This window comes from Pezoporus wallicus, unplaced genomic scaffold (genome assembly GCF_028554395.1).
Source record: "Pezoporus wallicus isolate ANWC-B61680 ecotype Strahan unplaced genomic scaffold, APGP_CSIRO_Pwel_v1 contig_13885, whole genome shotgun sequence".
In the NCBI taxonomy this organism is placed as follows: domain Eukaryota; kingdom Metazoa; phylum Chordata; class Aves; order Psittaciformes; family Psittacidae; genus Pezoporus; species Pezoporus wallicus.
The window spans coordinates 987-24,739 of NW_026635188.1; the positions used below are offsets into that span (position 1 = coordinate 987).

The following is a 23,753-nucleotide window of genomic DNA, read 5'->3' on the forward strand; positions in this document are numbered from 1 at the left end:
AGGCTTGTAGAGAAAGCACCAGACACAGCTGAGGGTCTCTGCTGCAGGCGTCTGACCAGAGCAGGGTCTCCGCATAGACCACCCTGAATTCAGGTATAGAAGGAAGGGAAATCCTGTTGTCTGTGGTGCTCCAAATAGGTGAAATTTCAAATATACTCTGTGTGGAATGGTGACATTTTGTGCTGAATCTCTGTTTCACTAAAGGTAGAGACTTCTAGATTTTTGCATCTCTCTTACAGTCAATTATTACAGTTCAAATATTTTCAATTTTATTTTCAAGTACACCATGGAGAAATTCCAAGCCAGCTTCTCTGTTTGTATCCTTAATATTCCCAGTTCTGTTTTATACTCTGACGTTTTGTTACCAGTGTATTGCTTCTCTCTATTTAGACGGAAATTATTTGTCGGTAAAACCAATTCTGATGTAACTGTATATTGTATGTTTTTTCAAGGTGGTCATACAAATTGTGCTGTTAAAATGTAAACCTTCAATTTGTGTGTAGAAATGTCCTTTGAAAGAAGAGGAAATCTAAACATCTAAGCCAGCCTATTTTAAATGGTGTATCTATTTTGTCCTATTCCTTAGTTTTCTTTATTTGATCCACTGTATATTTAATATTTGAAACCGCATGGCTAATGTCTTGTTGAATAAGCTTTTCTAAATGTTTTCACTTTTCCATTTCTCTCTACAGGTAGAAGAAATTGTTGATATAGGAGCATTTGCCCCAGAAGACATTCATGTTCCCAAAATCTATGTTGATCGTCTGATACAAGGAGAGAAGTTTGAGAAGAGAATTGAAGTAAGTAGCTGAGTGTTTGGTCACAATATATTTCAGCTTGGTGGGTATTTTAGAATATATAGGGTTTTACTCTAGACACCAAGTCTTAGCACTGAGAACACAGTGTTAGAAACGCTTGTTGAGTTTTGCTAGAAGCTTGGGTAGGTACTTACGTAGTTAGTAGTTAGGTGTGGGCCTGAGAATCAAGCATTGTTTCCTATACCTCAGCCTCTCTGGTTCATTCCCTGAATAATTTAAGAGCAACAACCTGTAGTCCTGGGGGCTCTAACGCAGCGGCAGTTTTGATGGAAAATGCTACCTCTTTCTCCTTCCTTCTCTCACTTCACCTACTGCAGACACAACAAGGGGAGCACATAGACTTATGAGCTGTCTTTGATCAGATGTTTTCTGCTGTAGAGCTTTTGATATGAACATGTAGGGCCAGCATCAGCCCCTTTTTTTTTGCTGTGTATTGAATTATATTACATTGCAAAGGCCCCTTTCTTTTTCATTAATCAGTGGCATTTCTGGTCTGCATAAGATGTCAATAGCAACATCACAGCAATAATATTCTGTCACTGAAAAATGAGGATTACATAATTGTTCTTTGTTTCTGTGGCTTTGCCCACTCAGGCTATGTCCCTATATTATTAATTTTGGTGATTTGACAGTGCTTTTAAAGTGTAATTGAAAATTCTTATTTCTCCTATGTCTCCATACTCTGGAGGTGGGAATTATTCAAAATGTCATAAGAAGAGCTGGTGGAGGGGGAGATATATGACGTAAGGAAAAAGAAGCATCTCAAAAAACAGTGCAGAAAAGAATAGTAATAATTAAACTTTTAATATTAAAATCAAGTCATAAAGTCCTAGCAAGTCATATAAGGCCTTTTCTCTGATTAAACTCTTTCATGAATGTTAGGTTAAAAAGCATTTTTTTTCTTCGTTCCATCTGTTCATTCTGCAAAAACATATTGCATGTTGTTGAGTATTTAACTGGAAACAAATGTGTCAAATATATTTTCTTCCTTTCTCTTTTTTTTTCTTTGTGCATGTTTTGTTGTACTTACGTTAATGGCCTGTATTATTGAGGATGCAATATCTCACATAAAAGCTTTCGCCTTTTACAAGCAAAATCCATTTTGCATTAATTATATTGCTGTTTTCACTGCAGTTTGGCAGTGGATGAAAAGGTGACTCTCTGTCCAGAGAAGACCTTTGTACAAACACCTGATTTTCTTTGGGTTGCCTCTATAAGTAAATACACCTACATAGTCAACTGCCTTGTTTCCTATATACTTCAGGAAAAAATGAAGGGGTGTGGGAGGAGAACTACTATAAATGGCTCAGCAAAGGAACAGAGATTATTTTTGGTTGTGTAATTTTGTAATTCTGGCAGTGGTGCCTTTCATTAATAGAAGCATAGGAAGGAAACGGTAGATTTATTTACTCTTCCATAAAAGATTAGGTATAAGGAAGTAGCTGTACATATGAAAGTGCTGAGTATGTTAGTGGTAAGAGGAGAGATGAGAAATAAAGAGAATAAGAAGAATCTAGTCTGTTGTAATTCTTGCTGGATTTAAATAGCATTTCCTTCTTAATTTGGCCTAGACGTGGTCCCACTAGTGCAAGTCATACTCTCTGTCCAACCTTCTCTTTGCTGCAGAGAAACCCTCTGTGATTGTTCTTTTTCTGTAACTTGCAAGTGAAGCAATTGTAGGGAAATAGCCAAGGCAGAAAAAGAAAGCCTCTGGGGAATTCAAGAGGATTTATACTGACTGTTTCTGGCTGCCTGAGAGGAAAGTGACTTCCAACATGGAGATAAAAGAGACTGCAAAATTTTTTTTTTTGTGGTGATGAAAAGTAACAGAGTATAATTTTGCATGATGTGTTCATTATGGCCTGAAGTAGGAAGGCGTGTGAAAAATAATGGGGGTGCAGGACATGGTGCTACTCAGAGCAGTTTTATATACATGGGAGAGATGTGCAAAGAACATAATCAATGTAAACAATAATTTTCAAAAAAAGTCTTGCAAACTTCTGGAATATCATGGCATTTTCACCAATGTGTGATTTAGAAAGCATTAAGGGCAGAAAATATCAGGAAAAAACTTCGGGCATATTTTGCAAGATTATACAGATTTATGTTTGAAAATTTGGTTGTTTAGCTCCCAGTATCTTTGGATGACTGGCATTTGTCTGTCTCATGCATATAAATCTAGACTAGCACCACTGAATTAAATGAAGAAAGAGAGCAGTATTTGTATTTTAGGCTGACATTTAACAAATCTATTTAAGTATCTCTTGGGTAATGAATCTCAGACTTGCTAATATTTGCACTAATGCTTGGTGCCTTCTTAACCAGTTGTCTGTGTATTACCTCAGCCATAGCAATACAGTCAAAGAAATAACATTTTGCTCTAAGGCCATCACTGGAGATATTTGATGACTTCATTGGCTTAGATAAACTGATAGAATAAAAGGTTGTTTTTTTTGTAGAAGATGCATAAATAATTTTATCCTTACACTAAGTACCTCTGAGCAACCACACATCGGGCTTTTGTGCTGTGAAAAGCAAGAATTTGGATTCTAATCTTTACTTATGATTACTTCATTTCTTCCAGCGCTTATCAGTTCGAAAGCCTGAAGACTCAAAGGCCAAACAAAAACAAGGAGACAATGTGAGGGAGAGAATCATCAGACGGGCTGCTTTAGAGTTTGAGGATGGCATGTATGGTATCCTTCATCTGTGCTATAGGTTAAACTGATGACTCATTAGAATAATACTACAGCTAGTTTGTTTAAGATGGGTTAATTACCATGCTCATTGTCTTTCACAGAGCTGGGCTTCTGTCATTTTATTAATACCTTGTTGAAATATATAGGATGTTGGGGAATAGGGTACATGGAGTTTTTATCCAAGCATATCTGGAAAGTTTGTTAGCAGTTGAATGTTTTGAAGAATTTCTCAAAAAAGTTACGTACATTGAAAATGAAGGTTACTTGCACTGTGGATTTTTATAGCATGTAAAGCATTGACAGAATGCAGTTAAACAATCCAAATGGCAAAATAATTCATCACAAATATGGGGCATCTAACTAAAAATGAAAGTGTTTCTGAAGAGAACAGTTCTAGTCATAGTAGAATGATTTTTTTTTTTTTAATTTACTAGTTTGCAGTATGTTCCTGTTTGTGCCTTAACCTATTCTCTTCAGCTAATCTGGGTATTGGAATCCCACTGTTGGCCAGTAACTTCATCAGTCCAGACATAACTGTTCACTTACAGAGTGAAAATGGAGTCCTAGGCTTGGTAAGAATATATCTTGGTCCCTTACTGCAGTGTACTTACCTTGCAGGGGCTGAGTTTCATTCCCCACACACCCCCAGCTTGATCAGAATTTTACTAAAAGTCATATTCAAATATATGCCATATTTCATGATCATAAAACTCTCATTAGAAATCTTTATTTCAGGATTGTAGTACTGCTTTGCTAAATATGTTTTTAAGTACATGTTTTGCTAGAAGGAGTCAGAAACTTCAGTAGTTTTCAAGACCAAGCCTTGTAAGCCTCATTAAACATAATTTTAAATAAATCTTAAGGTAAACATTATTTTCACTGTTGTTTGGTTTTATGAAGTTTCACCTATCTACCTTTTTCTGAAAAATGTCTGTCACTTTGGTTAAACCCAAACCCAACCAAACAACCAAACCCCCAGCTTTCTGGTTATGTAACAACTCTAACAATATGTTCATCAGTTCTCATACGATAGTTGATGTAAATTGTGGCTTCTCTTGTCAGGGACTTTGTTCTGCTGAAGATTAAAAAAATGCAGGTCTGTGATGAACTGTTTTCAGTAACAAGCATTAGAAATAAAAGAAGTTGTGAATTCTCTCTCAAATGTATTTTAATATAAAGCAGACATATATGTATGTTGTTTTCAGGGTCCTTATCCGCTTGAAAATGAAGTAGATCCAGACCTGATTAATGCAGGTAAAATATTCAAATAAATTTATTTCATGGAAAATTGTTAATGAATGTTAATCTAAAAATATAATTTTGATTCAGTATATGAACCCAGACTCTTGGGTTCATATACTGAATATTATGAATATTAATGTATTTGTCTTCTTTTAACTGAAGGTTGGTTTTGATCAATGGAGATGTTTAATATTCTAGTTAAAGAGCTTATGCTTTGATGCATTCTAGTTGGTACTAAAGGAAGTTGTCCTTGAGGCCAGGCAGTAAAGGGTTAACTCTTCCTTTTCAGAAGTGAGATTGTTTTAAGCCTAGATGTGAATGTGGATTTGTTTTCCTGCTACTTTTCACCTTGTGTCTTCTAGAAAATGGTTTGTGTTTGGGACATGCTGTAAAACATCCTATGTTTCCTGGTCTGCTTTATTCCAGGCTAGTAAGTTGCAGGAATACAACTCATTTGCATTTAGAGAGAGAACAGTAGCCAGGGCTGGGGGAAAGAGCCTCCCAAAACAGCACCTGGCCACTGGAGGACTCTGCTGCAGATGGTTGGTTTTGCCATTTTAAGGGGGAAATGCCAGTCCTCACATACTGTTCTCGCCCAACTGGTTTGGGGCATGACACCTCAGAAGTAGCCATACAATGTAAAAATGTAAGCTTTTTATGGTTTAATGTGTCTTTCTGATATCTGTTTTCTTTATGGAAAGTTGTGCCTGCATCTGTTCTGTTTCCATGTAAAATTGCACCTACATATAGTATTGTAACAAACAAAAGTAGGCCTTGGCACGGTATAAATTCTCATTAATGTTAATGGTATAGGTTATAGACCCATAGCTGACATATTAGAGCTGTTCTTTTCATATAGAAAACCTGTGCATTTTATATTTTTTAGTTATCTGCTTTTTGTTTAATATTAGGATGAAGTCTATCAGTTGTTCACTGTCTTGAAACATTTGCTACCTGTCTTAACTAATTGATAATATTATCATTCTGCTATGTTATTGCCCTTCTTTCAGTATTATGTTTTAAATAAAAAATTGATTTGAAATAAGAAATTATTAAGGACTTGAGTCCAGCATTTCAATAGTAGCTAGGTAACTGCTGATGAAAGAAAAATGTCTTAGGGACATTTCTTTCTGCACAAAGAAAAATGTCTTAGGGATATGAGAGCTATGTTAACACTTGAACTGAAAATGTTGTGTTTTGGTAGTTTGCTTTTAAAATTAAAGGTATCACTGGAAGGAAAAATTCAGAATAAAAAAATGGTTACTATAAGAGGTGACATTATATGCATGCACATTAGAACTTAAGTTCTAATATGGGTGCATTAGAAATGAACACATTAACAAATTAATGATGGGAAAAATATCCAAGAACTTGATAAATACTCTGAAGAATCACTGTGCTCTTATATGGATGTCAAGATGATCTTGAATTGTTGTTTATGGGTGATAAATATTTTTGAAGAGGTAATCTTGCAGGGATGAAGGTAATTTAGGAGGTCAGAATGCAACATTGGAAATAAGATTATTCTAGTATTGTTAATTCTTTGTTAAGCACCTTTACATCTTCCTCTGCAGCTGCAGTAGACAAGACACAGGATAGGCAAACCTCAGCTCTACCACCAAAATTATCATTATCATTGCTGAAGCATTCAGTAGCTGCTAAACCTCTCAGACACTTTTGTTGAATTAAGACCATTCTGGATACTTTCCAGCTAAATATATAAATACATGAAGAAAACAGAAACTATATGACAAAACACTAGGATTTAATTCTGTTTGTATTCATCTACTGGAATGGTCCTGTATCGGCCCCCAAAGTCTACATTTTAGAAATACACTCCTGGTTTGGGCTTTTGCCAGATATTGTCTGCAAATGCAGTTGTATTTCTCTGAAAAATGTATGGGTTCTTTTTCCCCAAAGCAGAGTTCTGTCTTACAGAGTAATGTGGTGCTGCTGGATCCTCAGCCTGTGTCTCTTTCAACTTAGCATTTTCTTAGCTTGTCACTTTATCCCAGGGTTCTCACTCCATCTAGCTGTTTGCAGGCTATGCTGTCTCTCCCACTGCTTTGGGTGGGTACCTGGTAGGGAAAGGCAAATGAGGCAGTTTTAGAAGGTCTGGATATTAACATGATGAACTCTTGAGGTCTGACTACAGGACTGCTGTATAACCTTAATTCTGTGCACTTGTGTCAAAATTACATTCTCATGCAATATCTTGGCCTATAATATACATCGAGTGAGCTCAGTAAATTGAAGCAAGTAACTTGGTCTCCATTTTAATTTCCTGCACTTTTTTCTTCCTTTTTCCCATCCTCTTAATTAATCCCATTGTCTTTTCCCCTGTTTTCTGGAAACTGTAAAGATGTCTCGTTCCTCTTTCCCTTTTTCTTCATAAAATCATCTGGTGATAAAGGCTTGGTTTATAATTTTGCCTTCAGCTGTGTTTCATATGCTTTTCCAGAGGCACTCTGTATGCATGGTTGTTGCTTAGACTGTTTCTGTGCTGGCAGGAAAGAAAGGGCCCTGGACAGAGTCAAAATAAGGCACTTCCATGTGTGCTTCATTGCTTGATCCAAGCACTGTGGAAAGAACAGTCCAGAACACAGAAGCGCATTCTCTGGTGCACTCTAGCAAAGCAAGAGTAGACTAGATCTGTAATTTATTTTTCTCTACTGTACGTTGTTATCACTCTAGACTGTTCAAAGCGATCTGCTCACTCTTCCTTGCAACTTCCCTCTCTCCTGATGATGCTCTTTCTGTTTCAAAAGAGTTACCTCTCACTTTTTCTGTAGGCAGAGCAGAAAGCTGAAATGCACAGAGATTTCTTAGCCTCTGGTGTCAGGGGTGTCTTGCCTGAAACTGTTGGTAGTCAAAGAGTGGACAGTCCTATCATTAAAAACTGTAACAAACTGCTACAATTCATTATGATTAGGTTTACATGCGACATAGTAAGTGTAATCAGGTCCATAGTTCTGCAGAATCCAAAGGAATTTGATTAAAGAACTTATCTTGGTCAATAGCTGTGACTTCATTTGTAAAAGAGACAGAACACGTACATACTATAGCTTATTTCTTTTACAGGTAAGGAGACAGTCACTGTTCTTCCAGGTTCTTCCTATTTCTCTAGTGATGAATCATTTGCAATGATAAGAGGGTACGTAACAACACAAACCCTGATCTTTTGAAACATGAAAAGAATAAACTGAGTCAGTGACTGAACTCATTAGTAATTCTTTGAAATGCAGTTAGCGTTTAACAACCTGTAAAATAAACGTGGATTTAAGCAGTGAGGGTTTACAGAGGATTAGGTCACACTATTGGAAATAGAAAACCACTGTAACTAATAGATACTATAGTGATGTTCATGTCTACCACCACCTGGCCATATATAAACACGTTTGTAACTATGTTTTAACAACTATTTTTTTCATCATTTCCAAGTACCTAATCTGTACTTGCACTCTGTATATTCTCTTTGCTCAGCTTGCAACTGTGATCATCATTTCACCTCCCTAATGGAAATTCACTATCTGCACCTGTTTTTTGTTTGTTTTGGGGAGAAGGAGGTTGAATGCAAACAAACACTAAATCCTAATGGCTCTGAAAAGATAATGAGCGCATGTAAATATGTGAATGAGTGCACTTAAAAGTATGAGTTCAGAACTGATTGACTCTGCATGCAGTAGCTAAACCCAGACAAAAAGTAGTAACATATTTGATGCTCAGTAGAAAAATTTGCATCAGTGATACATCTGCAGGGGAAAAAAAGTCCAGCTATGTGTGTGAAAGAATGGTTGCTACCTCTGTGGTATGCCACCTTTTTTGTACTGATGTAATAATAACGAGAACAAAAGCTTGTTATGGTCTGTGGGCTGTTACTTGAACATGATAATGCTAATTACACACTTTCTGTTGCCAGAGGCCATGTTGATTTGACAATGCTTGGAGCTATGCAAGTGTCTAAGTATGGTGACCTGGCCAACTGGATGATTCCTGTAAGTAGATGTTTGTACTACTGTCAATGCACTATATTTAGGATAATATAAATGTAGCTGAGGGTCAGGCAAAGGAGAAAAGGGCTGAAGCATAATGGGTGTTGTGATGCTTAAAGCATTAAAATATAGGATATATTCAATTTTAAGGTTAATAGGTATTTTTTCCCGTTTCTGGCACCAAGCTGCAATTATCAGGAGTGACCCCCCTAAAATTATCCTTGTGCTAAGCATTGTGAAAAGCATAAACATTGTTTATGCACAAGCCTTTTTCCTTCCACTTGGGTCTATGCCTTTCAAATGTTACATTTCTTTTGCTGAGATCTTGTGCTTTTTCTTGAGACTGTCAACTCTTGTATAGTTGTGCCTGGAGCAAGAACTTGAAGGAAGGTGTAAAATAATACATAGCTCATAAAAAAAAAAAAATTTAAAATGTCTGCATTATATTTCTCAGTGTTCCTGTCAAAGGATCACAGCATTGCAGTGTTGAATAAATATAGAAGGCAGCAATACTACTGTGTTCACCAAAAAATTCCTACAGGTTTCAACCATAAAAGTACAAGCTAATCCCAGTATATTATTAAAGCAGTTGATGACATTAAGCCATTCTTTGAACAAAGTTTATGTTTCAGCATTAAAAAACATATCTACCTTTCACGTGGTTTGCAAGTTTAATATTTTCAATATGGTTCTTTCTAATACAGTTTTCATCAAAGACATCTAGAAACAAATTTTCTTTTTAGCCTGGTTTAAGGTAATGAGGCATATTTCTAGCTGCCTGAGCACTGCTAAAAGTTTCAGGAGAGTCTTTTGAAAACTGAAAGCTGGGTAGAGGAGATAAAAAAAACAATGCATGTCCTGTCTCTTGGAGGAGCATTGGTTGAGCCTAGCAGTCTGTGTGACTTTTCCAGCAGGCTTGTGAGTGTACAAGTCATGGAGCAGTGGCTGGAGCATAAGCTGCTTTTAGCAAGAGGGGACAAAGAAAAGGTCTGTACAGGCAGATGTGGGAGAATGGAATATGTGAAGAGTGATTTCAGGTCTCCATGTGAGTGATTGTAAGGGAATGTGAAGGGGTTATGGCTGGGTTGGAATATAGCATATAGGAGAGAAATCCATAAAAAAACAGTCCTTCAATGTTGTCACAGCATAACCTGATTTTATGAGAACAGACAAATTAGTTCTGCCTAGATATTTTCATACTCCATTGATTGAAGTGCTAGCTTTTCGAGACATTTTTACTTGTGCTGTCATCAAGTATATAGTGTGAAAAACAGGGTCTGGAAATTAGTGCTTCTGTTAGTGTAGCACTCTGGGATCCTGTTTGTGCTCTTCTATTGCTGTTTTATATGTTTTGATGGAACTCTGTGTTTTAAACATAACCTGACGATCAGATACAGTGTAAGAGTTCAAGTATGACATGCATTAAGTTAATACTGGTTAGTTTTGCATTTTCAATTCCAGTTTATTTTTTTTCTAGAGTTACAAAAACTTGTCACTAGAATCCAAAATGAAACCAGCCTCTGTTGTGAACTCACCACACACTTTGAAATATGAGGGGTAAATCAAATTAAATTTTGACCCTAGGTTTGCCGTTTGAGCCAAGGCAAAATTATGATAGTGTATGTTTTCAAGGAGTTAAAACCTTGGTTAACTGAAATTGGAGTTCATTTGGTTTATCCATGGCTTTGTATCTCAAAGGTATGATAAGTCACCCAAACTCAAATTACATATTTTAAATTGCTAACTTTGAAACACATTTAGTGAAATGTACTTTCTTCAGATGATCGACATAAATAAATATACGCTGTCAGTCCAGCACTGCAAGTACGTGTCACTGACAAGCTGAGTAGGATTTTTTTTTTTTGTGTCAGTCTAAGAACTACTCCTTTCTTTCACTGGATAAGGAAACTTTGTTTTTGTGAAAGCACTTCCTTCATGTTAATTTGGCATGGACATAGTGTTTTATACAAGTAGAAATTACTTGTTTCCATAGTGGCTTTTAAGAATGATTCTGAATTATTACATTCTCTGTCAAAATTTTAAAGATAGAGGAGAAAAAAACATTTAAACTTAGGTTGTTATGCTGTTATGGTATAAACTTTTTTTTGGGGGGGGAGGGTTTATTAGTGTTTAGAGATTTTTCTTATTGGCATAGCTCAAGATTATTTTAATCTATATCTCTTTTTCTTTCAATTGTCAGATAAGTTCTAGGTTTTATTTAGCTGAATTGCTTTAAACTGACATTCTCTTTATACTTTTGAAAAATGAAATAACACTGTATATGTAAAAGTGTCTCTAGACTATCTTTTGTATTCAAGATTACTTAACTCCTGAGATTTTCTTCTTTGACAGTCCTTTGGTCCTGTAAAAGCAGTGTTGAATGTTCCTGCACCTGTTAAAGCCTTATGTTTATTCAAACTGTTTTTGAAAGACCTATCAGAAAGTGGAAGGGGGTAGGTTGAATTTTAGGTAGGAAGAATAGCTGTATTTGCTTTATTGTTGATTTTGTAAATTGAAGTGGCAAGAGAAGTATTCTTCAAAATACCCAGTGAAAAAGTAATAAATAAATATTCCTGCACTAAAATATTCCTATTAAACTAGCAAAAATGTACCTTTAGTGAGAGCATATGAAGCTGAAATGTTTGAAAAAAGGCACTCCTGAATAGGTGAATAGGTTTTAATGCCAAAAAATCCCAGTAATTTCAACTGACCATATTGGTATCTCAGGATATGAAATTTTATGTGGTTGCATAATAGCTTTGAATCTAAAATCTATTCACTAGATCATTCAATCTTGAAAGGTAATGTCATGAGCCAGAGCAATTCACTACTTGTTTTCTTGCTTGGTTTCTTACTTGAGGTGGGTTTTTCCCTCCTTTTCTTTTTTTTTTTTTTTTTTAATTTGTTTTTTTTTGGTTTTTGTTTGCTTTTTTTTTTTTTTCAATATCCTAGACTTACACTGGACAAAAGCACAGCATTCACAGGCAATGCAGGCACACATAATATGTACAATAACATACAGTGCTTTCAGGATCTAAGTAATATTAACTTTTCCAGTAGCTTTGTGCAATTCTTACTTTCTTTCAGAATACTTTTTTCCCATCTGGAAGTTAAACTCATTTTTCTGATCATGATGTTGACATTCCTTCACTGACAGTTTTTGTGACTTATCTTTCAAGATCTGTTCTATCAAAAGATGAAGCCAGTATTTGGCATTAATAAAACAGGTGTATTTACAAATATAGTTCATGAAACATTGAAGTTCAGATTGTATTTTAAGTTTTTCTTAAAACTGGGCAGACTTATGTATTCCTTTTTTAAATGCTTTATGTTCTCTAAAAGATACTGATTTCAATTTAGCATCCATATCAAGGGCATTATTTTTCATATCTGTAATTGTATATTCTGCTTATGAAAATGCCTTTTCATTCTGTTCAGTCCCAAATTTAGGAACTATGTGTGCATTTTTAAAACAGGAAAGAATAAAATAAGACTTTTGCTAGCTTTTATTTGTCTTTTTGTTACCTTCGAGGTGTACCTTTTTACTAGCATACATGCATATTTGACTTTTTGCTACTTTCATTTGCCACTCTTACTAAGCTTTGGCTGTCTGTACATTTTCTTTGCAGTGACTTCATATATACTTCTGAGTAAATATGCCTTATGACACTCTAAATCCAGCCATTCAAATCATCAGTCATTTCCCTCAACTTACTTTATTTTGAGAATTGTTCAGATGCTTTTTAATCTGCTTTACTGCTGTTATTACTGTTCTACAGTACAGATTTGTAAAATGGGATTAACCAGCATGTAGGCATTCAGGACTTTCTGCTTTTCCTGTAAATAAGGTGGTATGTCATTGTCAGTTAAGTTGAATTGCGAGCATGATGTGTCTTCTTTTAGTCACAAGATTTGAGTGAGGTGATACAAAGATTGACTGCTGAAAGCTCATAGTGTAACAAAACTAAACTGTATTATTGTAACATTTTTTACTTAGTTTTGCATTTAGGTTTGGTTTAAGTACTTATGTACTAGTAGCTTTTGGATTCTTGGATTGATGGTATTCACCGTTATTTCAGAGGCAAGTGATAACTCTAAATTTTGTGTTTTGAATAGTACCATCAGGAAGCTACCCTTCTCCCATAAGAGCCCTAATGTGTGCATGTGAGTATTTACTTGCTCTTATTAGGAACTGAGCTAAGGAGGCTCATTGCAACAATAGCCCTTTCTTTGCTCTCATATGCTAATCTCTAATGCATAGGAAAATCCTATGAGTAAAGGAATAAGAGGGTGAGAATATTTTAAGTACCTGCAGTAAACAATGCTGTTTGCTTATGCAAAAGTTACTCCCTAAACACTGTCATTTATTGGTAGTTTTATTCTGTTAAGCACTACTACTTAATGGCTTTTCGTGTTTTTCCCTTTGGTATTTCTCCAACTAACAAGAGGGTTTCTGGAGAGGGAAAGGAGAAGGAGGCTGCAGAGAAGGAGGTTGTTCTCTGGGGAGTACCTGGGAACATAATGCAGCTGGGAGAAAGCGATGAGAAGTGGAAGAGAAACGGCCAGGCCAGGCCACCACCACGTAGTAGGGCAGACAGGCCAGAGCAGATGGGAGCCCATGTCTGCTGGGAGCCACTGGGTGGAGCCACGTTTCACTTCGTGAGTGACAGGCACAGGATCTGACCTGTCTGTATCTCTCAAGCAACTGTCAGAAATTGCTGCAGGCAGGACAGCAGCATAAAACTGTACTGTCACAGCAGTCCTGGCTCCTGTGGCAGTTTGCATTGTGTCGCTTGGGATTTTAAAAGTTGTGGGGTTGAATGCACATCCCCCTGCCTCTACTTGTTTTGTCTGTAGTTCCTTTCTATTGGTGAATTTTTGAGACCCTCAGAATAGAAACATTTTATTAAACAGGTTTTTGTGCCCTTTTGGTTGCTACACCTTACTAAGAAGTATGGCTTTGTTTGCTACAGCCTTCCTAATGGAAGGTACCTGACTGCCATTGTGATGTGTCAAGAGACTGGGCATTGGTCAAAACAAAACACCAGAGCCTCTGTCTTCTTAATATGAATTTCTGAACATCCCTTAACCATTAAAACATACTAATAATATGACTACTGATACAGCTGAGATGCTACACCAGCAGAAAAAACTTTGAACTAGGCAGAGGAGCCCTGCAGCTGGAGGTTCATGAATATGAAAAAGCAAAATGGATGAAATGTCTGTGTTGTCACATTCCAGTAGGCAGAAACTTGTTATGGGGAAAGTATACCTAGGAAGCATACCATTAATGAGAGGGTAATATACTCAGGAGGACTAGAAAGTTGTCATGAGATTATGACTGAAGAAAATTAAAAGGGCTAAAGCCCAACTAGAATTTAATCTGGTACTGCCATAAAAAACAATTAAAAGTGTTTCTATAAATACATGAGTAACAAATGGAGGGCTAAGGAGAATCTCAATCCTTTATTGGGTGGGGAAATGAGGAACATACTGACAAAGGATGAGGAAAATGCTGAGGTAATTAATGCCTTCTTTGCCTCTTTAATAGTAAGATAGGTAATCAGCCCCCTGAGCTTGAAGACAGGGACAGGGAGCACAATGAAGCCCGATAATCCAAGGAGAAATGGTTAGCAACCTCTACACTTCAGTGGGGAAGGGTGTATAGTACTCATTATATAAGAGGAACAGGGACTGACTGGGTAAACTGGACACACAAAGTCCACAAGAGCAGATAGGATACATCCGAAGGTGTCAAGGAAGCTGGTAATTTTCTAAACCACTAGGTTCACAGCCTGGTGGGTAGCAGTTCAGTTAACAAGCAGCAGCCTGAGAGGTGTTACTGACACTGAGCCGGCTTAATATCTGTTCCCTGCAATAAAATAAACTAAATACAATTCTGAGCAAGAAAATTAGCTCTAGCTTTGTATATTCTTCTGCCATAGTATAAAAATCATAGTTTAGAATCATAGAATAGTTAGGGGTTGAAAGGATGTTAAGATCATCTAGTTTCAACCCCCTGCTACGGGCAGGACACCTCACACTGAACCATCTCACCCAAGGCTTCGTCCAGCCTGGTCTTGAACACTGCCAGGGATGGAGCATTCACAACATCCCTGGGCAACCCATTCCACTGCCTCACCACCCTAACAGGAAATAATTTCTTCCGTATACCCAGTCTAAACTTCCCCTGTTTAACCCGTTACCCCTTGTCCTATCACTACAGTCTCTAATGAAGAGTCCCTCCCCAGCATCCCTATAGCCCCCTTCAGATACTGGAAGGCTGCTATGAGGTCTCCACACAGCCTTCTCTTCTCCAGGCTGAACAGCCCCAACTTTCTCAGCCTCTCTTCATACAGGAGATGCTCCAGCCCCCTGATCATCCTTGCGGCCCTTCTCTGGACTTGTTCCAACAGTTCATGTCCTTTTTATGTTGAGGACACCAGAACTGTACACAATATTCCAAGTGAGGTCTCACAGGAGCAGAGTACAGGGGCAGGATCACTTCAACCTGCTGGTCACGCTGCTTCTGAGGCAGCCCAGGAAACGGTTGGCTTTCTGGGCTGTGAGCGCACACTGCCAACTCATGTTCATTTTCTCATCGACCAGCACCCCCAAGTCCTTCTCCACAGGGCTGCTCTGAATCTCTTCTCTGCCCAACCTGTAGCTGTGCCTGGGATTGCTCCGACCCAGGTGTAGGACCTTGCACTTAGCATGGTTAAACTTCATGAGGTTGGCATCAGCCCACCTCACAAGCGTGTCAGGGTCCCTCTGGATGGCATTCCTTCCCTCCATCAACCGAACCACACAGCTTGGTGTCATGGGCAAACTTGCTGAGGGCGCACTGAATCCCACTGTCCATGTCACCAGCAAAGATCTTGAACAAGACCGGTTCCAACACGGATCCCTGAGGGACACCACTCGTTACTGGTCTCCAGCTGGACATTGAGCCATTGACAACTCTTTGTGTGAGGCCATCCAGCCAGTTCTTTATCCACCGAGTGGTCCATCCATCAAATTTATGTCTCTCCAATTTAGAGACGAGGATGTCGTGTGGGACAGTGTCGAACGCTTTACACAAGTCCAGGTAGATGACATCAACTGCTCTACCCCTGTCCATCAGTTCTGTAGCCCCATCATGGAAGGCCACCAGATTGGTCAGGCAGGATTTCCCCTTAGTGAAGCCATGCTGGCTGTCACCAACCACCTTGTTGTTTTTCATATGCTTTAGCATGCCTGCCAAGATTTTGCCAGGCACAGAGGTGAGACTGACTGGTCTGTAATTCTCTGGGTCATCCATTTTCCCCTTCTTGAAATTTGGGGTTATATTTCCCTTTTTCCAGTTGTCAGGAACTTCACCTGACTGCCATGATTTCTCAAATATGATGGCCAGTGGCTTAGCACCTTCATTTGCCAGCTCCTTCAGAACCTGCGGATGGATTTCATCAGGTCCCGTGGATTTGTGACGTGAAGTCATTCAGAACCTCAGCCTTCTCCAAATCCTGTGTAGCTAGTTTTCCCGAGTGCTTCCTGAGCGGGCCTATGTTGTCCCTAGTCTGTTTGTTATTTGCTACATACCTGTAGAATCCCTTCCTGTTATCCTTAACATCCCTAGCCAAGTTTAATTCTAACTGGGCCTTAGCTTTCCTAACCTGGTCCCTAGCTTCCTGGACAACATCCCTGTACTCTTCCCAGGCCACCTGTCCTTGCTTCCACTTTTTATAAGCCTCTTTTTTCGTTTGTATTTTCCTCAGCAGCTCCTTGTCCATCCAAGGAGGTCTCCTGGCCCTCCTGCTGCACTTCCTTCTAGTTGGGATGCAACACTCCTGAGCTTGTAGCAGGTGATCCTTGAATATCAACCAAGAGTCTTGGGCCCCCCTGCCTTCTAGGGCTATATCCCATGGAACCTTACTAAGCAGGTTCCTGAAGAGGCCAGAGTCTGCTCTTTTGAAGTCCAGGGCAGTGAGCTTGCTGCACACTCTTCTCACTGTCCTGAGGATCTCAAATTCGACCATCTTGTGATTGCTGCATCCAAGGCTGCCCTGGAGCATCACATTTCCAACCAGCCCTTCCCTGTTGGTGAGCACGAGGTCAAGCATGGCACCTCTCCTTGTCAGCTCCTCTATTACTTGCAGAAGGAAGTTGTCTTCTACACAATCGAGGAACCTTCTGGATTGCTTGTGCTGGGCGGTACCATCCTTCCAACAGATGTCAGGGTGGTTGAAGTCACCCATGAGAACAAGGGCCTGTGAGCATGAGGCTTTTCCTGTGTGTCTATGGAATGCTTCATCTGTCTATGAAATGCAGGTTCTCCTTGATCAGGCCGTTTGTAACAGATTCCCACAGTAATGTCTCCCATAGCTGTTTTCCCTTTAACCCTGACCCACAGACTCTCTGTTAACCACTCACCTGTCCCTAGACAAAGTTCCATACTCTCCAGCCTATCCCTAACATAAAGGACATCTCCCCCTCCCCTCCTGCCAGGCCTGTCTTTCCTAAAAAGCCTGTAACCTTTCATTCCAAAACTCCAGTCATAGGAGCCATCCCACCATGTTTCTGCGATGCCTATTTTATCATACCCCTGTAGACGTGCACACATCTCTAATTCCTCTTGTTTGGTCCCCATGTTACAGGCGTTTGTCTAGAGGCATCTGAGCTGAGTTCCAAATGAAGCCAGCTCATTGGCTGGAGCGGCTGGAATATCTCTACATTGCTCCGAGCATTTATTATAGGTGCTGGCAACTTACTTGAGTGTGTTGGGATGGAATGATGCCCCCCCCCCCATCTAGTTTAAAGCCTCCTTGACCAGTCTGGCAAGCCTCCTACCAAAACTGCTCTTTCCCTTCTTTATCAGACCAGCTCCACCAGCTCCCACTAGACCTGGCCCACAAACTTGGGTCCCGTGTTGAAGACACCAAAACCCCTGACTATGACACCACCCATTTAACCATATATTAACCAGGCCAATCCTCCTAGCTTTTTTTAGGTCCTCCCCTGTATCCTGGAGAATTGACGAAAAGACAATCTGAGCTCCAGAGCCCCTAACCACCTCCCCCAGGGCTCTGTAGTCCTTCCTAATGTTCCCCAGGCTACTACTATCTATATCCGTAGCACCCACATGGATCGCTAGAAGTGGGTAATAGTCAGTGGGATTTACTAGAGCAGGCAGCCTCTCTGCAACATCCCTGATCCATGCCCCTGGTAGGCAACACACCTCCCTTGAGACGGGGTCTGGCCGGCAGACAAGTGCTTCTGTCCCTTTCAGTGTAGAGTCCCCTGCTACTATGACCCGCTGTTTTTTCCTAGCAGCACCAGTAGAGATCTTCTTTACCAGAGCATCAGCCGGCTGTTTCTGGCTCAAGTGCGCTTCCTCATTAGCCCCCCGCAGGACAGCAAAGCGGTTCTGCGTGGGGACAACAGATTTAGGGGGAAGCCCCTTGCTTTTAATTGTCCTTTTCCTCCTTTTTTGGGGAATTTTTTTTTTTTTTTTTTTTTTTTTTGTCACTAATTCCCAGCTTCCTGGGTTAACGACCGCCTTCTTTCCTTCATGAGCTATAGGGGAAGCTCGAGGCCCCCGCCCAGTTTGGGCCTGGAGCAAGCATTCCTGCTTCCTCTCAGCTTCCCTGACATCTCGCAGCCTATTAACAGCATCCCGCAGCTCAGCCTCTGCTGCAGGAGGACCTCCACCAGGGAGCATCGGGTGCAGCCCTGCCCATTGCGCACCCTCCCCTCACCAGACCAGTGCAGGCACTCTCTACACCCCGAGCTCTGCACTGCAGCCTCCCCTCCCACCGGCTCTGTCTGGGTGCCTACGCTGGCCACCGCCGGGGCAGCCAGAGCAGAGCTCCCGGACCGGGCCCTGCTCACACGGCGAGTGCTCACCATCCCCGCTCGAACTGCCGCGCAAACTGCCTCGACCTGTTTGCCTGCCCTGGCCGCCGCTCGCGCTCCCTGGGGCAGGTTTTTACCCACTCAGGGCTGGTGCCGCTCCTCCTGGCTCCGCCCGCTGTGAGTCCTTGCTCGCCTCAGCTGAGCTGCCGGCGCCTGGGCAGGTCCCGTCGAGGACTTGAGGCTCCCTCGGTGGCTCTCGCCTTTCGGAGTTGAGGCTCCTGAACGCTGATCTCTCCCCAGCTCCGGTGTTGGAGGCCTCCTTTTTCGAGCTACTCACCTCAGCAATTTTTGGTAAATAATTTTTTGATAAATTTTGGTAAGTAACGTAGTGCAGTCAGGGGACTGAAGAAGAGGGTGATGTAATTTTTTGCAGGATGATGCAGTTTGGATACATAAATCTTGATAATTAAAAAAAAAAGTCCTTCAATTTTAGAAGCAACAGTCTTAGTTTTTAATGCTCTAGTCAAACCTAAATGATTAAAGCAGTAATAATACAATAAATTAAAATAAAATTGTATAAAACTTTTAAGCATTGGCAAAGAAGATTATCTGAAAAGAAGGCATCAGGAACCGCAATTCAAATTTAGTAATATTTTATTTTATTAGGTGTATAACCTAAGGTTAGGAATATAATTTTATACATTATTGGTAGTTTTTCTAGAGAGTTTCAAAGTACATCTTCTGGACAGTTTTGGACACTTTGGCCATGAGGTGAACTGCATGTTCATTGGTAGAGATTTTCAAAATGATAGTAAACTGGCAGAGGCCAGCTGAGTATGTGACTGTGGGATGGGGTTTTGGGTTTGGTTTTGGTTTTAATTACTGTTTGTAGTGCCGAATTTGATAGGAGAGGGCTCCGCAGCAAACGATTTTCTGACTTCAAATTGTAATTTTAATGATGGGAGAAGGGACATGTATCCCTGCATGCCTGGGAACACAGTATGTCTTTTCCAAGAAGTCCTGTTGCCAGCTATTTGCCACTTTGCTTGAATAGAAGAGTCTTTGCACAAGGCTTATTATACTTTTGAGTCAAAATGCACCGTCTAATAACACTCTTCTAATATTTCTGTTTCAAGTTGTACGGCATTACAAGAAATTTTAGGAAACTTTTTTGGGCTATTAACTGTAAAATGAATTAAGGACTACAAATCAGCTAAATTCTGTGTGACTAGAAAATGTGCAGTTTAATTATGCTCAATGACTGTGTTTCTCATAGTAGCAGTGTGAAGTTGTTTAATGTTTAGGACATGACTGACTAAGTGATATACAGCAGTACTTGAACTAAAGAGGACAGGACCTGCAGTTAGTTATTCTCCTTGGAAATCTACATTTCAATGGGGTATTATTTTAATATAAATAGCTGTTAGGTATTTGCAGGCATGTGTCTTGGAATAAAGCCTACAGTAGTATATCAGTTTACTCCTTCTCTCCCAACAAACGTGTGCCTGGAAGCCCTGCAGAGCTCTTGCAACACATGGTTACCACTACTGAAGAGTCCTGGAACCTCAAAGGAGAAAGGGAGCATATTATGTTAGGTCTACTTCTTCCATCTTTTTGAGGGTTGTTCTACCAGTTTTGTTTTTATTGATTTCTCTTTAAACTGCATGGAGGGAATGTAGGAGCTCACTGTTGGTATTTTATTCATACTTAAATTTTCATGTGGGAAGTGGCTGCTTTGCATGAGGCATCTGTAAAGTGAGAACAGCTGAAGAAATTCTGCCAAGAATACAAGCATATGTTAAAAGACTCCAAATCCACAGGTTAGTGGTAACAATTGTGACTATGATACGGAACCATCACTTTCAAGTGAGACTAGTATTATGTTGGCAGTAATATTTAATTATTGCATGCTATGCTGTGTGTTTTGGAAACAGTATGCAATGGTAAATAGAAGGATTAACTGTCCTGTTACACTGAAATAACATTCACCTCTGCAAAGCACATCAATTTCAGTATGCATGTTACAGACTGTTTTGAGTTGCTTTTGAGACGCACTTTCTCAATGTATTCATTTGAATTTCATTCGGTCATTTGAATCTGTTGCCAACGGTTTTTTTAAATTATTTTTATGGGAGAATAAAGGAATAAAATTTCACCAACTAATTAAAGAATGAAATTAAGCCAACTTTCTTTGCACGTATTTTATACTTCCTTAATTTTCTGATTATAGCAACTAAAACTATAAATATAGTTAGTGATCATATTTGTGTATGTTACATTTTAGGGAACAGTTATTAATAAATTCTGTCAGGAAGTATCAGTCACTCAAGAACTTACGTTCCATTTTTTAAAATAATTATATTTTCTTTTTACATTTGTTTTTCATTTTGTGTGTGTGTGTTAGGAGATATCTGGTTAGCATTCTGGAAAAACAGGTCATTTTCTGTTTGGACGTCCTTTAAAAAAGTATCTTCACCCTCATGCATGTAGAGTCTGCTCAGCTTTGTTACATTCAGACGGTATTAACTCTTTGTTGTGTTATTGAATTATCAGCTCTACTGATTAAAATATCCCAATAATGATTTCCCATTGTTTCTTGGTAATGTTTATTCAGTCACATTCTTGGAGTAAAATCTAATCTAGCTGTCATAGTTGACAGCATAATTACAATAATTCTGTAAATGTGTTGTATAAGGACATCAAATCAGTGGAAAATAGGACAAGGAAGTATATTTTAGAACACTTAATCTTCAACTTTATCCATAATTTTTGATACAGTATTTATACAGTCTTTTGCACTGAAGAAATGGGAAGTGAAATCTGGAAGAGTTGTGGCCTTCATTTTGTAATCAACTATAGATGTACATTTCCTTTAAACACTGGACAGGACTGTTAACAATGAGCAAAGGATTTTTATCTACATTGTTATGTAGTTAGAGGAGATTTATGCATATGTATTTTTTTAATATTACCTTCTGCTTGGTATCTCCTTTGTACAAAGCTAAGCTCTGTGTTAATATGCAGCCACCATACAAAAAAAACCCACCCAAACTAGCAACATCTAACTGCACAACAATTAACGAGATTTTTTTAAATAACTATTTATGCTCTGGTGAGCTCCTAACTTGTGCTATGCATGTCATTTGAAGTTGGCACATCTGTGAAGACAGACAGACCTATATGGATAGGGAAACCTATGTGACTAATGTATGTTAGTGCATACACAGCACTGGAGGGAGGGGCAGAGCAAACTATTTTGAAGCTCATCCTCTCGACTGCAGCGTTAACACCATTGACAGTGGTCATGGAAGTGTCTTGTATCTAGTGCATTACGTTAATTTCTGTGTCCCTGCCCGTGGCAAAGGGGTTGGAACTAAGTGATCTGTAAAGTCCCTTCCAACCCAAACCATGGTCTCATTCCATGGAGTTTGTGCAATTCCAGTTCCTGCGAATTTTAGTAGCCATCACTGGCGCTATGTAATTAATTCCTTTTGTAAGGAACTTGAGACTGGTGATGGATTCCATACCTGCTACTTAGTCTGTGTTTGTAGCTGTCAGAGACCACACTGACATTTTTAAAATCTTCACTTTCTCTTCCTAAGTAGCTTGTTCAACTGCTTCCAGGGAGATGACTTGGAATACAGATTGAATGGGAAGCCTCCATGACAACTGTAGTTTGAACTAGAAGCATTCATTATCTTCTGTGAGAGTTTTTGAAATAGTTTTCACGAACTTTGAGCATAGTGTGAAGCATATATATTCTTTCATTTAATGGAAGGAAAGAGAAGTTTCAGACTGGATGGTATTTATTTAATACAGTATTAGGGCAGTTGGCAACATGGGCAGGGACTCAATAAGGAAGTAACTTAGTTCCTTTTCAAACAGGTACACATTTTCATCTTGGCTGTCCTTTGATATTCAGTTTTAAATGGAATTATTCAAGCTTTTGTTTCCTTCAATCTGAGTATTAATCCTTCAAACTCCACAGTTACCACAGTTTTCACTGTTCCTCAAACATGTCATCAGCACCTGCTTTGCTGTACAGTTGATGTGATATCTGTTTGTCTCGAAAGTTTATGTTCTTTTAACACAACCAGATCAGTTTAGGTGTGTTTTATCTTACAATGTTTGGAGTAGCTATAAAATTCAGTTATGGAAGAAAAGTCCTTCCCCCTGGGAATATAAAGGAATGGTATAAGACACCAGTGTGGTTACAAGACCTTCAAAAGCTTGGAAGGCTCCTGATCTTTCCTCTTTTCTCTCAGCCACCTCTTTTTTAGCCGGTTTGGATTTTCTCATGAGTTATTTCCTGCTTGCTATCCCATTGTGAAAAAACTTCACATTCTCTTGAAAAATATCTTTACTGTCTCGCCCACCTTCAGGTACACGCAACCTTCTGCTGGGACACCACAAATTGTCTTGGATGGCAAAGGTGACCAAACCAGCAGGAAGGTTTCTGTTTAGGGATTACTATTAAGCTAAATTATTTTCTCAGGCTCTTTCATGGGATCATAGAGTGATCTGGGTTGGAAGCCACCTGAAAGACCATGTACTTTCAATGCCTCTGCCACAGGCAGGGACACCTTCTGCTAGACCAGGTTGTCCAAACCCCATCTAACCTGGCCTTGAACACTGCCAGGATGGGGCAGCCACAGTTTCTCTGGACAACCTGTGCCAGTGTCTCACATAAAGAACTTCTTCCCAATGTCTGATCTAAATCTACTTTATTCCAGTTTAAAGCCATTCCCCCTTGTCCTCTATTTACATGCCCTTGTAAAATAGCCCTCTCCTGATTTCTTGTAGCTCCTTTAGACACTGGAAGCTGGTCTAAGGTCTCCGCAGTGCCTTCTTTTTCCAGGCTGAACAGCCCCAGCTCTCTCAGCCTGTCTCTGTAGCAGAGGTGCTCCAGCTATCTGATCATCTTTGTGGCCTCCTCTGGACTTGCTTCAGCAGGACAATGTCTTTCTTATGTCAGGAGTTTCATAGCTGAATGCAATACTACAGGTGGGGTCTCACGAGAGCAGAGTACATACAAGGGAAAAATCACTTCCCTTGACCTGCTGGTCACACTCCTTTTGATGCAGTCCAAGATACGGTTGGCTTTCTGGGCTGGAAGTGCACATTGCCAGGCTTCTCATCAACCAGCACTCCCAAGTCCTTCTCCTCTGGGC

General features: G+C 39.5%; 1 protein-coding gene across 1 annotated transcript in view; it reads left to right on the plus strand.

The window, feature by feature from the left end:
- Positions 1–647: 647 nt before the first annotated feature.
- LOC130600270 (succinyl-CoA:3-ketoacid coenzyme A transferase 1, mitochondrial-like) overlaps positions 648–23,753 on the plus strand; it is a 38,961-nt gene continuing 15,855 nt past the window's right edge. The window contains exons 1-6 of the mRNA XM_057411401.1: positions 648–800; positions 3,403–3,514; positions 3,995–4,089; positions 4,723–4,771; positions 7,841–7,913; positions 8,679–8,754. Coding sequence (XP_057267384.1) covers positions 663–800; positions 3,403–3,514; positions 3,995–4,089; positions 4,723–4,771; positions 7,841–7,913; positions 8,679–8,754 — 543 coding nt within the window. The 5' untranslated portion in view covers positions 648–662. The remainder of the gene's footprint in view (positions 801–3,402; positions 3,515–3,994; positions 4,090–4,722; positions 4,772–7,840; positions 7,914–8,678; positions 8,755–23,753) is intronic.